The 16,617-nt window shown below is 38.4% G+C and overlaps 2 protein-coding genes and 1 non-coding gene across 4 annotated transcripts; 2 read left to right on the top strand and 1 right to left on the bottom strand.

The window, feature by feature from the left end:
- The first annotated feature begins 1,242 nt into the window (after positions 1-1,242).
- trnat-agu (transfer RNA threonine (anticodon AGU)) lies at positions 1,243-1,316 on the top strand. The gene has a single exon. It is a non-coding gene; the product is annotated as a tRNA-Thr (tRNA).
- A 1,015-nt stretch (positions 1,317-2,331) lies between these two features.
- On the top strand, positions 2,332-4,600 carry cmbl (carboxymethylenebutenolidase homolog (Pseudomonas)). 2 transcript variants are annotated; one of them, XM_074622341.1, is made up of 6 exons: positions 2,332-2,456; positions 2,721-2,935; positions 3,011-3,118; positions 3,329-3,471; positions 3,634-3,725; positions 3,998-4,600. In XM_074622341.1, exons 2-6 carry the CDS (start codon positions 2,721-2,723, stop codon positions 4,175-4,177), a joined length of 738 nt encoding a protein of 245 aa, XP_074478442.1. In that variant the 5' UTR covers positions 2,332-2,456; the 3' UTR covers positions 4,178-4,600. The 2 variants fall into 2 exon arrangements, with proteins under 2 accessions (XP_074478442.1, XP_074478443.1); XM_074622342.1 differs by having other exon boundaries at positions 2,344-2,460; positions 3,998-4,313.
- A 16-nt stretch (positions 4,601-4,616) lies between these two features.
- On the bottom strand, positions 4,617-9,756 carry cct5 (chaperonin containing TCP1, subunit 5 (epsilon)). Its single transcript, XM_074622340.1, has 11 exons — positions 9,511-9,756; positions 8,583-8,643; positions 7,798-7,962; positions 7,114-7,312; positions 6,684-6,876; positions 6,044-6,193; positions 5,832-5,951; positions 5,524-5,709; positions 5,302-5,439; positions 4,983-5,163; positions 4,617-4,891 (listed from the first exon to the last, which is right to left on the bottom strand). The coding sequence occupies exons 1-11, from the start codon at positions 9,613-9,615 to the stop codon at positions 4,764-4,766; spliced, it is 1,626 nt and encodes a 541-aa protein (XP_074478441.1). The 5' UTR covers positions 9,616-9,756; the 3' UTR covers positions 4,617-4,763.
- Between the last annotated feature and the right edge of the window lie 6,861 nt (positions 9,757-16,617).

Raw genomic sequence — 16,617 nt, 5'->3', positions numbered from 1 at the left:
GGGAAACCATGGGGGAAACACATATCGACGGGAAACCGTACTCGACACAACACCTGTTTAGAGGTGCAAGTCTAATAAACTTGGGTTTATTACACCTGACAGGGAATACACAAATAAAAACTTGGGTTTTTGTAAATTTGTATTTGGTCGATTATTTCTCTGTTGTTACAATGCTAAATGGCATTGTATTTACATCGTTTGAAAACCTGTTTATTTACCTTCACAATGATGTCCAACTTGTAAGGATCATGCTTTTGTGGGATGAGCAGCACAGCTGATTATGTGGGTAGCGCCCAAGAAACATTTGCCAAAATGCTCTGCCAATGGTAAACAGTGTATTCTCCTGTTGGGATTGACTCTTGTTTTGAGTTGTTTGGTGGATTGGATGATTGGACTCTCCATCAGTAACAAGGAACAAACAAGACATATTGGCTATTTTACACTTTATTCATTTAATACACCGTCAGGAGCCTCAGTAGCGGTGGAAGATCCATACACAGCCCTAACAGCCTGGCACCTCCTCCTCATGCTGGTCACCAACCTGGTCACACGTTGTATTTAATACATTTTGTATTTTATTACATTTTGCATTAAAACTGCTCATAATGTAAACTTTAAAAAAAAAAAATTGTGATTAATTTGTGTTTCCTTTCTGCAAACTTTTCCTTATCAATTCAGTTTTTGTTACTAAATGTTACTTTATTTCAGATTTTTTTTAATTGATTATATGTGTTTTTGTATGTGTACATACTGCGTGTGCGTATGTATGTATGTATACAGTATATATACATATATATACATATATATGTATATATATATGTATATATAAATAGATTTAATTAAATGTAATTTTTTTTTACTTGTGTATATTCTTTTTACTTATATATCTATTTTTTGTATATAATATGTTTTTCCTGTATCTATACTGGCTTATTTTATATTAATATTAGGTTTGTTAAGTCTCTTTTTACCGAGAATGTTATTATTGGGGATGTTTGTGAATGTTTGTTCTGTTGTTTCAAAATTAACAAAAAAACAATAAATATAATATTGAAAAAATTTTTTTTTACTTTATTTCTTATTCTGTGCCTTTTTATATTGGACAGATTAGAGCAATAAACAGGGAGAGAAATTGTATTTAATATGTAGGCCTATTGTTTTTGGTTTTAATTAAACTGTAGTCACTGATGACGCGTGTGCGTTGGTAGCTATGTGAATGTACTGACGACGAATGACATCAGCGGTGCCGTGGCTTAGTTGGTTAAAGCGCCTGTCTAGTAAACAGGAGATCCTGAGTTCGAATCTCAGCGGTGCCTTTTGAGAGACGTGTGACGGTAAGTCAACATTTAACATTCACAAAGACAAACGACTTGCAAAAACGTTGAGGGATGTTTCTCTGTCACAGTTTGACACCTTCAAACTTTGCCAAAACTAAAGACGTTGTTCAATCTAATCCATTCTGCGACCGTCAGGGACCGTCTACAAAGTGCAACGAGGGAAAGAGAAAAATATTCCATAACTTCAGTATTATACAGTGTAATACCACCAAAATTACTTCACACATCAATGATCTTCTCATAGTTGTACTACAACACTTAGTTTGGAAAAATAAGCTTTTTTTGCACAATTTTGGTGAATTTTTAATGGAAAAAGTATTCAATAACTTCACTTTTATAAAGTGTAGTGCCATCAAAATGTCGTAATTAGTTTAAAAAGTATAACCAGGAAGAGACCATTGATGTGTGAAGTGATTTTGGTGGTACTACACTGCATAATACTGAGGTTAGTGAATATTTTTCCCATAAAACATTCACTAAAATTATGCAAAAGCATATTTTTCCATAATACATGTTGTAGTACAACCATGAGGAGATCATTGATGTGTGAAGTAATTTTGATGGTACTACACTGTATAATACTGAAGTTATTGAATATTTTTCCCATAAAAAAATCACTAAAATTACGCAAAAGCAAATTTTTCCATAATAAGTGTTGTAGTACAACCATGAGGAGATCATTGATGTGTGAAGTAATTTTGGTGGCACTACACTGTATAATACTGAAGTTATGGAATATTTTTCTCTTTTCGGCATTGCATTTTGTAGACGGTCCCTGACCATTAGTATTAGTATGGCTTTTGCTGTTTTTGTTTTTTTTACCATAATTTTTTCTGTGATTATTATCATCAGCTACGACAGGGTAAAAATAAATAAAAAATAAAGCATTGACATTGTATTTTAGCGGAAAATCCACCTTTAAAGTGTATGCTACTCAGAAAATTTGGAATTAAATTAAATGTACCGCTTTTATTTTGAAGGCATGAGGTTAATTTTTTTGACTTGTCACATGATGCCAGTTTTACGATCATCGACCGACTGGACTCTGGCTGCAATATTTTAAGCCTTGCAAAAGATTTAAGATTGTTTCCTCTTTTCATCACAAAATAAAACAATACGGTATGTATCTGATATATGCAAAGTGATTTACAAATGCACACATCCGGTGTTGAAATTCCTTATTTTTTAGCCTTAGGACTGGAGAGTTATTTGTGCAAAGTGGGTCAAGGTACACGGATCAGAATACTTTATTGTGTTGCTTGTATAATCATGTGTAATGGCCCACAGCCAGGTTTAATCACAATACAGAGAAATGACATGTGACCATTCACTATGTGCTCCAGCTGACTTCCTATGTGTCTGTCTGCTCCTGTCTGTCAGCAGATGGCAAATGAAGCCAAGCCATGCCCCTGTGACATTGGTGATCGGATGGAGTATGGAGGGCTCGGCCAGGAGGTCCAGATAGAGCACATCAAAGCTTATGTGGTGAAACCATTCACTGCATCTGACAAGGCCATCATTGTCATCCAGGACATCTTCGGGTGGCAGCTTCCCAACACAATATACATGGCTGATATGCTGGCTACCAATGGATACATGTGAGTAGAAACCAAGTATATGGACAGGACATTTATATGACTGTGATTTCTTCTGCCATTGTTTTTGCTCTGCAGTGCTGTTTGTCCAGACTTCTATGTTGGAAAGGAGCCGTGGACTCCATCAAATGACTGGTCCCTATTTCAGGAGTGGATGAAAGACAGAAATCCAATGAACATAAACAAGTAACTAAAATGTTCACTTAATTAAGCAGCTGATGTTGAAAAAAATTTATGTAGCTCCAGTAGGTGTCTTGCATTTGAGTGTATGTTTTCACCTTTAACGTTATTAAATGGGGGCAATTATTGGTATGATCTTGCATTTTGAAATGCATTCATTCTTTTCTTGTATAGGCATTAGTTTTAATGAGACATTTTGGTCGTAATATTCTCCAGAGAGGTGGATGCAGTGCTGAGGTACATGAAGGAGCAGTGCGGGGCCAAACACATTGGAGTAGTGGGCTTCTGCTGGGGAGGGATCGCCACACATTACATCGCCCTGCAATATCCAGAGATCAAAGCAGGAGTCTCAGTCTATGGTATGTCATTCCGATATTAAAATTAATTTACCTTCATGTCACCTGTGGCAAAATCTGCTCTTCCTAATTCCATTACAGTGTTACAAATCAGCAATCTTTGTTCACAGTATGATTTTATCGTCATACAGTGATTTAATGACAGGCTTATGTGATATTGTGCAGGGATCATCCGTGACAGAGAGGACGTGTATGAGCTGAAGGCTCCTACGCTGTTCATCTTTGGGGAGATAGACGAGATTATCCCACTGGACCAGGTTAGTACACATACTTTACATGTACAGTATTGCCTTCAGGTTGATAGTGGTGGGATAACCTGCCTGATGCTTCGCCCTTGTATTTGAGCACCAAATGGTGTCCTTGAAGCAACATCCATATGCCTTTGTGTTAAAGTACAGCAGAAATTAAACATTTTTAGTCAAGAATAAAAGCAGAAATCGCACAAGGAACTTCAACGGTGCAGATCATAACTTTAAAAAGCCATAATCCCTGCCATACAAGCACTACATCCTTTTACTCTCCTCTTCAGGTGACAGTCCTTGAAGCAAAGCTGAAGGAGAAGTGCAAGGTGGATTACCAGGTGAAGATCTTTCCTGGTCAGACTCATGGGTTTGTCCACCGCAAGAGAGAGGCCATCAACCCCACTGACCAACCCAGCATCCAGGAGGCCAGGACAGATATGCTCAATTGGCTCAACAAGTACATGTAAACAACAAGTGAATCAGTAACCCGGACCAATTTTCATGGAAACGGGATGAAAAGGTCAAATGTAGGTGCCGTTTACAGCGAGTTGAGGGCAGTGATTGTTAATCATAACTTTTGTTTGGTCACAATCGTTGTTCCCCAAATGTTTTATTTTGGAGGTCTGGATGTTCATGTATGGACCTGTGAATACCGAGGAACTGTGAAATGTGGATTTTTAATTGTGAAGCCAAAACTATTAAGCCCTTTTGCCTTGTGTAAAAAAATGCGGATGCAGTATGTTGTCTTGTTGAAAAATTAAGGATGTACACTTTTTATGCATCAGCTTGCCAACATCTTGTGTAAATTCCAACTTTTATAAATACATGTAATGTTTACACCTGACAGGGAATACACAAATAAAAAAATATTGAGAGGCTTGAAATCAGAACGACAGGGTCTGGAAGTTTCAACGGACCAACATTTTAATGGGGACTTTGATACAACAGCGTGAACATTTTTTTATCGAATGATAAATAGCAATATGCAGTGCGGTTTGGACATGGTGCTTGGGGAAGTGCCTAAAACCTCTAGAACAGCGTTCCAGGAGGCCATCAGTCCTCGCACTCTCCCGGGGTTCGGATGTCGTCGATCTTTAGGATCATCTTGACTACTTGAGTGGCCAGGGAGATCTGCTGCTTCTTGCCAATCAGGGTCTCGACAACATGCTGCTGCTTCATGTCTGCGGAGGAACAAAAACATAAAAAAGCCATTCAATATCACGTCGTCTTGCTTTGACATTACAGTGCGGCGTCTGACGGTTGCTTCCTTACCGTTGGTGTTGTGGTGCAGACAGTCGATGCCGAGGTAGGGGTTGTTCTCTTTGACCTGTCTGGCTCTGACCTCTGTCATGGTCTGGATTGGGTTAAACCCGCTGTTCTCAGCCAGCGCCATTGGGACTACCTCCATAGCATCGGCAAACGCCCTCATGGCATACTGCTCCAAAGATGGGCACTAGAAAGGGGAGGAGCAGAAATAAAGATGATCAGAGCAGCTATGGAGACAGCAAAAAAAGCGTGTCAGAAACTAAAGCAATACCGTATTTGATTTAGCTCAATTCTGAAAGTATCGGTGGGTTTTAGAGTGTCTTACCTTATCTGCAGCCAGGTTGACAGCCAGAGCACATGCGATCTCTGAAGCTCCTCCTCCATACACAATACGGTTGTCTCTGACCAGATTGCGAATTACACACAGAGCGTCGTGGAGAGCACGCTTGGCCTCTTCAATGATCTAATGAGATAGATAGACGGTGAACCAAGAGGAATAGATTTAACATAATGGACCTTTAGAGTGAAAGTCCCATTCGTTGCTTACCATTTTGTTGCCTCCGCGGATGAAAATGGTTACGGCCCTGGTGTTTTTGCACTCCTGGATGACCAACATGCGATCCTTCGTCGTGCCGAATGAGATCTCCTTCACCACACCAGCTGAGCCGAGCTTCTCTGGTGTCAACTCAGAGAACCTTGGCACGATGCGGCCTCCTGTGGCGATGGCGATCAACTGCAGAGAAAACATAATTGACAATGGATACTTCAACACAACCAATGAAGTACTTACGTATACCTTTTGTTCAAAAGTAACTTTACATCAAGGAGTTCTATCATGTGACAAACATCTCTCACCTCGATCTCAGGCCCTCCGACCCAGCGCACGGCCGGCAGCTGATTCTGCAGCAGAAGGTGGTTGGCTTCATCGTCAAAGCCCCACTGGCAAATGGCCAAGTTGGCACCATTGCTTTTGACCTATAAGAGAAATATGAGTTTGCATTTCAAGCATATGCCAATGTAGATGTTAAGAATTCAGTTTTAGCACATTTAGATGCTGCAGCACTTACCTGCTGGATCATCTCCTGAAACTTCTCCTTTTCATATTTCTGGAGAGCTTTGTAGTCCTCTACACAGGTCACATCCAACTTATGCTTGGTCTTGGGTTTAGGGGGCTCAAACGGGCAGGTAAGGATAGCGATTTTAACATCTTTCAGAATCTGAGTGGGGACAAAGAACAATTGATATCAGCATCATTATCTTACATCCACAAAACGTCAAGACAAGCGTTTTAGGGCCTTTTCAGAATTAATCTCCGTCCACACCACACCAATTCTAATGCAATATAACCTGTAGTGTTTGTCTGTAGCACTATAAAGCAAATAACAGTGATCTTATGAGTTGTATGTCATACACTATTGCCTACATTTAGCTTTTTACTGTTTCCGGCTAACATTTTCCCCAATCTCTACATGCTTTTAGTAATTAGATTCCCATTTAACTGCTTGCGGCTACTTTCTGAATGACGTCAAAAAACGATTCAGCAAAAAATTATAAAATACTGGGATAGTTTGTGATAGTTATATAGATGCCAGACATACACATTTAATTTGTCCTTATGCACCGTCAACTATTTGAATCCCTGTGATCAAAGACGAAACAGGAAATAGAGCTGATGACATCATCTTGAGTGATATTCCCCGTTTGTACCTTGGGCATCTGAGGGTGGCTGAACTCCTTGTCAACTATGACTCCCTTGATGAGCTGTGTGTCCTCCAGCTTGCCTCCCACTTTGCCCTCCATCTTAATGAGCTCAAAGTCTACGTCCTTCCTGTCCATGTCGGCCACAGTGAGGATGGCGTTCACTGCGATCTCTGCCATCTGTCTGTGACACCGGTTGATACTGGAAGACAACAGTAGAACTTTAAGATGCAATATCTTGTCACACAATAAAATTATTACTATCCAACTGTCTGATGCAATGAAAGAGATATGATAAAGAAATGTAGCTTATGAGTGAAAACATGTTGAACTGTATTGTTATACTAAGGAGGTGTTTCTAATATTTAACCTACCCCATTTATATCATGAACATTAAACCCAATAACAAAATCAACACAGTTGTTTCTACAAGACTCACATTTTGGAACCCAGTGTTGTCATGGCGGTCTCAACGAGCGGTTCTGTGTTGTTGGGATCACAAAGTAAGGTTTCAGCAATTTTGTCGAGCTGATCGATGGCAACGCGTGCGGCCTGGTCATAACCATCAGAGATCCTGATAGGGTGGATTCCACGGTCCAGCAGCTGCTCAGCCTGCTCAAGCAGAGCCCCGGCCAGCACTGAGGAGGAAGAGGAAAATACAGTAAGGCAACAATTTTGCTGATGTCAAATACTCCATGTAAATTTGATTTAGCATATTCCTAATGCACTAATCAGTTTTGATGTGGTTGCTTAAAGCTTTCAGTGTATTTATCATAAAGCAAACTTCATCAATGCATCCAGACTATGAGATGGCGTTAACAGAAACTCATGAATACAAGTTTTTTTTTAATATTCTAGCCCACCATGTACCTGGATAAAAGGCATTCATATAAAATGCTGCTGCTTTTAGAGATGGAGGGCCCAATAATTTCTCCTCTACAGTAACAATTATTGTCTCCTTTTCATTAACTTCTAGGGTTGCATGATGTTATGATAATCCCTACGCAGATCTATAAATCCATTCTTATGCTGGAGGCATCTACATTGGGGCCATCAGAACACCCAGCCGAGCAGTATAAATCCAGTTTTATCACCCTAGACCCCTCATCCTTCTTTCACGTACCAACAACTCCAGTGGTTCCATCTCCAATCTCATCATCCTGGGACTTGGAGAGCTCCACCATAAGCTTGGCAATCTGGTGGTCAACATCCATCATGCTGAGAATAGTGGCTCCATCGTTGGTGACAGTCACCTCTCCATCCCTGTCAACCATCATCTTGTCAAGACCTGGATGCAAAAATTGAAAGAAATGGTTCAGGAGAAGTGTAATCTTGGCTTGGAAATCCTTTGTCCCCCGAGCCATCAAACTGTACAACACCTCTCTAGGGGGCAAAGGAGGAGGGTCTGCAGGACAGATAATAATGCACACAATGCACTTTCATCAACTAAGCTACTGGAGTTATCCCCGCACTATACTCATTTTTATCAGTCTCTTCTGCGCTATATTCACTTTTTTAATAGTCGTGTATCACAGCTGTTACCCTGCACTATATTCAGTTTTCTTCATCTCCTTGTATTTTTATATCTGGTATATTTTTTTGTACTTTGTACTACTAACTTTTTTACTAACATCTTTTGCACTATGGAACTGTGATGCTGGAAACTTGAATTTCCCTCAGGATCAATAAAGTTACTATCTATCTATCCATCTATCTATCTAAAAAATTAAAATAGCTGTCACAATTTATAAGGGAGGGATACCAAATTTACAAAATACTCAAATTTAATTTATTTTTTTAAGTTACACAGAAGCCCAGCATCTCCGCACTCATCCATCCCTCTCGAATGATTAAACAGTTTAGTCCATGGAAATCAGATGTGACTGCACTGCATTGGTCTATACTCACCATTAGGTCCCAAAGATGTCTTGAGCGTTGACGCAACTGCTTTGGCGGCCATGATGTGAGACTGCAAAAAACAAACATATCCATGTAAGATGACATTTTAAATAAGATCTTATTATTGGTCTCTTTACCAAAGACAGACTGAAGATGCAAAATTGCGAGAAAGAGTTGGAAATGATGCGCATCAATGATGTCCATTTTGGGCACAGCCATGATATGAGACTGCAAAACACAACATTTCCATGTAAAATGGCATTTTAAATAAGATCTTATTATTGGTCTCTCTCTACCAAAGACAATTTGTGAGAAAAAGTTGGAAATGATGCGCATCAATGATGTCCATTTTGGGCACAGCCATGATATGAGACTGCAAAAAAACACAAACATATCCCTGTCATCTCACATCTTAAATAATATATTATAATTTGTCGCTTTATCAAAGACAGATTGAAGATGCAATCTGCAGGAAAAAAAGTTGGAAATGATGATGCATCAATGATGTCGCATCAATGATGTCCATTTTTGGCACAGCCATGATGAGATTGCAAAACACAACATTTCCATGTAAAATTAATTTTAAATAATATATTATTATTATTGGTCTCTCTACCAAAGACGGACTGAAGATGCAATCTGTTGGAAAAAAAGTTGGAAATGATGATGCATCAATGATGTCCATTTTTTGGGCACAGCCCTGTAAGCAACGCCTTGCAGAAAGCACATGGGCCTCAATGTTAGCATGACTAGCTATTACTTTGGATAATGTTATTCCGTTTCTATTAAGAGTTGAGTATATGATTAACATCGCAACCTTGCATTTGAACACATATAGTGTTGACTTAACGTATCCAACGTCATGCAACGAATAGCGGATTAGTAGCTTTGCTAAGCAGCATGCTCACATGTGCTATAGCTATCTAGCCCATTGTACCTTCAGTGCGTCAATGCCCGTCAACCGTGTCTGCTTGTCCTGGTCTTTAATGATGAGGAATGGTCTCCCATACTCATCGAAAGCAAGTGTCCCCATCGCGGACATGTTGCCGGAGGGATTGGAACACTTAGAAAAGTGTTCAGTTGATAAAAATGATGAGTTTTTCGGATGTAAATCAGGAGTGTGGCTACGCAGTGAGCCGCACGAGTCAGCCGGCGACTTCTGGAAGGATCCACGGGCGGAAAGGGCGGAACCAAGTAGTCTTAAAGTGTGTCTTATTATTATTATTACACATCTAAACACCGTTTTTTACACAGATTGACAACACATAATTAACTGAACTGTTTTTAAATGATTCTGAAAAAATAATTACAAGCTTTTCATTTATATTCTTAACGTTACAACTGAAAATATATTTTTTTGTAAAAATGGTTTCTTCCAATCACGTTCAAACTCCTTGTCTGAGCCCTGATATCGCGAGAATATCATTTGTTAATTAGAAAATGCAAGCTGCAGTAGCTGAGGTGGAGAAAATGGGCAAATAAATGGGGATTTAAGTTATTAGTAGCAAAAACACAAGTTATTTGTTTCTTAAAACTTATTTCCCTAAAACTGTATGATTAACCTCTGGAGCAAGTCAAATCTGTTAGATTTCTGGGGATTTGGTTTGATGAAAAGCTCACATGGAACATTCATTTAGATAAAATCAAGAGCAAATGTAAAAGAAAGTCATCAATATACTTCGTTGTTTGACAGGACAGGAGTGGGGAGCAAGTTGAGCATCTTTTTTTTTTTTTTAAACAATATTTTTATTGAATTTTACATATAGACATATATACATATATACACATAGAGACAAACTTACAATATTAATAATTAAATTATACAATGAAATGTTTAGTCAGAATTTCAAAGAAAGAGAGACATGACATTTCATGCATTTCACTTATCTAACAAAGGAAACAAATAAAATAAAAGATAAGAAAAAATAGATAAATACCTCAAAGAAGAAGAACAAAAAACAAAACAAAAAAAACAAACAACAATTTCAACGCAAGTAAAGCATCTTTACAAAATATATATTGTGCACTCATGAGATCTGTCCTTGACTATGGATGTGTAGCAGCAGCAGAATCAAACCTCAAGAAATTAGATGTACTACAAGCTCAGGCTTTGAGAATCATTAGTGGATCATTCAGAACATCTCCGTTATCAGCAATGCAAGTGGAAGTGGGAGAGATGCCCCTACGGATTAGAACAATAAAATGAATGCTGGCATACTGGGTTAATCTCCAGGGGCATTATGAAACTCACCCTACCAAAAGTGTTTTGACCGACTGCTGGGAACATAATGAAACAAACTTCATAAGCTTTGGGTGGGTAGGTGATGCAAAGGCAGAAAACATAGGGTTATGTCAATTCCAGTATTGCTCTACAGTTTCCTCTATTCCTCCCTGGTTTATTCCCCTTACCAAATGTAGACCTCAATATACAGCAGGAATTGAAGTGTGTCAGTATATACCACAGAACTATTGGCAATATTATTGGCCCTGCAGTGGCTAGAGGAGATGGAAATAAACAACACCGCTTTTGCATCTGACAGTTTTTCAGCACTTACAAGCATAGGATCTGGTAGATCATCATCAGAACAGATATAATCAATGAAATATTCCTCATAATGTATATGATGGAAATGAAAAGCACAGGTACACGATTCATCTGGGTTTCTGCTCATGTTGGCGTGGAGGGAAATGAGCAAGTAGATATTTTGGCCAAACAAACACTGAGAATTAAGAATATTCATTAAGTAAAGCTGAGGCTTTAAGCCATTCATCAAGGCATATGCACAAACAGTATGGCAGGAGTACTGGGATGATCAGGAAACTGGAAGGCATCTGTATAATATACAAAAACATGTTGGAGCAGGGAGAAAGGTGGGCTGGAAATGAAGGGAAGAAAATATCATCACTCGACTGAGAATCGGACATACAGGTCTTAACCACTCATTATATAGAATAGGCAAGCACCCAACTGGGAAATGCACATATTGTAATAAACCAGAAACTGTTGAACATGTACTGATACACTGCAGGAATTACAGTATCCAGAAGAATCACCTTTTACAGTCACTAAGGAAGGCAAAACATCAGGACTTTTCATTGTCAGGTCTATTGGGGGAATACAGCAGATAACATATACTGTGAAATTATTCAGTTTTTTTGTTTTTTTTTAAACAGAGTTTATTTATACATTTTGCTAATACAACTCTTACAATCCATTGCACAAACATGTTTGGACTGGTATATAACCCCTCCACCCCCCACCCCCCACCCATGACAATACCCGGAGGGCACTCAGAAAAAAAAAAAAAAAAAAATATATATATATATATAAAGTGTACAAGAATGAATATAAATACATAGATAAATAAATAAAAATAAATAAATAAATAAATAATAATAATAATAATAAATAAACATAAATCATGATAAATTGATAGAGGTCTAGGGCGTTACACCCTGTCATTTAGGGCACTTTTCCTTTGAAATGTTCCTGGTCAAATATCCATATACATATACATACACATACATATACATACACATACATATATGTACATACATATACGTACATACATATACACATACATACACACACATACATCAAACTTTAATCAGCCACAAAGTTATCTGAGTCTAAAGAGTCAACGTGACTAAGAAAAGGTTGCCAGATCAATGAAAACTTCTCGGCTGACCCTTTAATAGTATACCTAATTTTCTCCAACTTAATAAAATATAACATGTCTCTGAGCCATTGTGCAAATGTTGGAGGGTTGCAATCCTTCCATCTAATCAAAATTTGTCGTCTGGCCACCAGCGTAGCAAAAGATAGAAGGTTTAGTTTATTGTTGTTTAACGTAAAATTTTGTGGTACCACCCCAAACAAAGCAAGACAAGCTGATGGTTCTAAGAATCTGTCGGTAGTTTTGGAAAGCATATTGAAAATTAATTGCCAAAAATTAGATAGTTTAGGACAATCCCAAAACATGTGAATTAGAGTGGCCTGGTTCTGCTTGCAGCGGTCACACATGGTGTCTATATCGGATTTGAATTGGGATAGTTTAACTTTGGTCCAGTGCAGTCGATGAAAAATTTTAAACTGCATGACAGTATGTCTCATACATATGGAAGATGAGTATATTCCCCTCATCATTTTTGACCAGATAGTATCTGAAATAACAACACCAAGGTCCCCCTCCCACTGATTTTTAAGGGAGTTAAGACTTGTCATATTTTCTCTCATTAATAAGGAATATATGTCACCTATCTTTCCCTTTCTGGATGATGTGATGTCATTGATTGAGTCTAGGAGCGTGTTTAGCGGCTGTGTAGGGAATTGAATGATATTTGAAGACATGAAGCTGCGAGTTTGTAGGTATCTGAAAAAGTGTAACCTGGGAATATTGAATTTCTGAACAATCTGCTCAAAAGAGGCAAATGAGCCATTTATGAACATGTCTTTAAATGAACAAATCCCATTTCTCTGCCAACCACTGAATAAGGCATCCGTCAAAGGCGGCAGGAATGCATGGTTATTTACAATGGGAGCCAGTATTGAAAATTTACAGATCTCGAAGGATTGTCTGAATTGTTTCCAAATTTTTAAAGAATGAATAACAACTGGGTTAGAAGTATATTTAGTAATAGGCTCTGAGTATGGCAGGCTAGAGCATAATAAGGCAAGTAATGAGGTGTTCTTACAAGAGTCTCTCTCTAGTATTAGCCATTCAGGCACAGCTGTTCCATCCAATAGGAAATAAATTTGATATTTGCTGCCCAATAGTAGAACTGAAAGTTTGGCAGACTAAGCCCTCCCTGCTGCCGAGGTCTCTGTAGTATAGCTTTGCGTATACGTGGATTCTTCTTACTCCAAATGAAAGAAGAAAGCTTTCTGTCCAGGGAAATGAAAAATGTTTTAGTTAAGAAGACTGGTATAGACTGAAACATATAAAGAAGTTTAGGCAATAAGTTCATCTTTATAGCGTTAATTCTACCTGCCAGAGATAAGGGTAGCAGATCCCAACGATTAATATACTCCTTGAGAGAGGACAGAAAAGGAGGGAAATTTGCTGAGAAGAGGTCTTTAAAATTGGATGTGACCCACACACCAAGATATTTAATTTTGTCCATGCACACTTTAAACGGCACAGTACGAATAAACAGGGAGTCTCTTGCTGCCAAATTTATGGGCATCAATTCACTTTTTTGTGTATTTACTTTATAGCCAGAAACTTTGCCAAATTCAATTAAGAGATTAAGAGCTGCAGGAAGAGAGGAGGGTGGGTCAGACAGGTAGAGTAGCATATCGTCTGCGTATAGCGAGACGTTATGTTCCAACCCTGCCCTTGTAATACCTTTAATATCCTTATTATTACGCAAAGCTATAGCCAACGGCTCAATCGTAATCACAAAAAGAAGGGGGAACAGAGGACACCCCTGTCTCATCCCTCGTGTTAGTTGAAAAGGAGGTGATATATTATTATTAGTACGCACTGCTGCCACTGGTGAACTATATAGAATTTTAATCCACGACAAAAAATTTGGTCCAAATCCGAATCTCTCAAGAGTACAAAATAAATAGTCCCACTCCACCCGATCAAAAGCCTTTTCGGCATCTAGAGATATCACCACTTCCGGTTCGTCGGGTGGAGAGGGACCATAAATTATATCGTATAAGCGCCTGATGTTGAAAGAGGACAGTCGATTTTTTACAAAGCCCGTCTGGTCAGGAGAGATTATGGTTGGGAGGACTGTTTCAAGACGGCGAGCAATCATTTTTGCCAGGATTTTGCTGTCCACATTGATCAAGGAAATAGGACGGTAGGAACCACATTCCTGTTGATTTTTGCCTTTTTTCAGAATAAGTGATATGGTAGCTTGTCGTAATGTTTCAGGCAGTGAGCCAGCTGACAGGGAGTCGTTATATACAGAGTTTAAAATTGGAGCCAATTGATTTGAAAATTTCTTAAAGAATTCCGATGGATACCCGTCTGGGCCAGGGGATTTTCCACATTGCATACTCCTGATGGCCATCTCAATTTCTCCAATTGAAAACGGAGACTCTAGCTCGGCAGCTGTCACAGGGTCTATATGAGGGATCTCAACACTTTGAAGAAATGATTTAATCAAGTAATCATCTTTCAACGATTCAGATGTATACAAGTTATGATAAAACCTTAAAAAGCGTGAGTTAATGTCAGAGTGATCTATACAGACCATTCCAGACTCATCCCGGATCTCAGGGATTGCCTGCCTTGCTGCTTTTTGGCGAAGTTGGTGTGCAAGGATCCTCCCTGTTTTTTCACCATGCTCGTAGTATGTATGATGAGATCTAATCAGGAGGTTCTCAGCTTTTTGTGTGGTTAATAAATCAAATTCTTTTTGGAGGAGTAAACGTTCTTTAATGCCATCGGCTGATGGGGATGTTGCCAATTGTGAGTCAAGATTACCAATCTGAGTCATCAATTCATTAGCACGGAAATTTCTGGTTTTCCGTAGATGTGCGTTATAAGAAATAATTTGGCCCCTCAAAAATGCCTTAAGTGCTTCCCATACTGTTGATGATGACATCATTGGTGTTTGATTAATTTCTAGAAAAAAATCAATCTGTGATGAGATAAAATCTGAAAATGTTTTATCTGAAAGTAAAAGTGGGTTGAGTCGCCATGGTCTGTAAGCGTTTTTTGAGGTTGGTAGATTAAGCTTCAGTTTAAGGGGAGCATGATCAGAGATTATAATCGTATGGTAGTCACATTCCTGCACCAAAGGGAGAAGATTCTTATCCATTATGATATGATCAATGCGTGAAAATGTTTTATGAACAGCTGAAAAGAAGGAATACTTGCGAACAGTAGGATTGAGAGCACGCCAAACATCAACCATCCCATAAGTATCAAGAAACAGCTGAATTGAAAGGGCAGCTTTAGAAGTTGGTGTAGTTTTGGCAGCGCTACGGTCTAGACTAGGGGATATCACGCAGTTCATGTCTCCACCTATCAACAAATGATGTTCGTTTAAATCAGGTAATCGGGAGAAGAAATTAGTGAAGAAAGCAGCGTCGTCCCAATTAGGGGCATAGACACTAGCTAAGATAACTGGGATGTTATATAATTTGCCTGTAACAATCACATATCGGCCCATTGGGTCTGCACAAATCTGAGAAGAAATAAAAGGCACATACTTACTAATAAGGACTGCTGCTCCTCTTGACTTACACTGAGATTTTGAATGATAAACTTCACCAACCCATCTAGTATGCAAACGTGAGTGGTCAGATATATTCAGATGAGTTTCCTGAAGGAAGGCAATATCCACCTTTAACTGATGCAAATGTGTCAGGACTCTTGCGTTTCACATGATGGTTCATCCCCTTAACATTCCAGCTCACAAAAGAAATTGGGCATGTAGCCATCATTCCTAAAGTCATATTGTGTACCATGGCCAGAGATAATGAGTATATCTAGTGACAAATAATAATTTGCATGTTATGCCCCTATCGTTGCTCAAATAAAAAAATAAATAAATAATATAACATATGATGTAAGCCAAATGAAAAAATAAACCCAAGTACAGAAAACCCTTTAAGTCCCTCATTTCCCTTCCCTTCTCACCCATCCTAGCTGGGTTGAACCTTCTTCCCAAAGTAACAATATCCACACTATGTGCTTGTATTGGGGAAACTACTAAACTAGAAGCTAAACTCAACAAAACATGAAAACTTCTGGGCGTAGATATCAATATAAAATAAAATAACCCTCAATAAGGTTTCAACTAACTCACTTTAACCTTCCATTTATTTATATATGAACTCACATCAAGAGGCTACATACTGCAAATGTATAAAGATAACATACCAATTGTAGAAAGCAGTTTTTAAGAGAAACTGATTTAGTTAAACGAATCTAGAGTTTTCCTCATTATTATTATTATTTTTAATTTTAATTTTAATTATTTGTATTTTAATTTTAATGTCTAATTTTTAATTTTTAATTTAATTTTTTTATTTTGTTTCTGCACAATCTCCTGCTCCACACTCCAGTCCAATAGGTGG

Source organism: Sebastes fasciatus, chromosome 21 (assembly GCF_043250625.1).
Source record: "Sebastes fasciatus isolate fSebFas1 chromosome 21, fSebFas1.pri, whole genome shotgun sequence".
Classification (NCBI taxonomy): domain Eukaryota; kingdom Metazoa; phylum Chordata; class Actinopteri; order Perciformes; family Sebastidae; genus Sebastes; species Sebastes fasciatus.
Note: the sequence above shows the minus strand (reverse complement) of the source record. Positions and strands in the feature narration are given on the sequence as shown.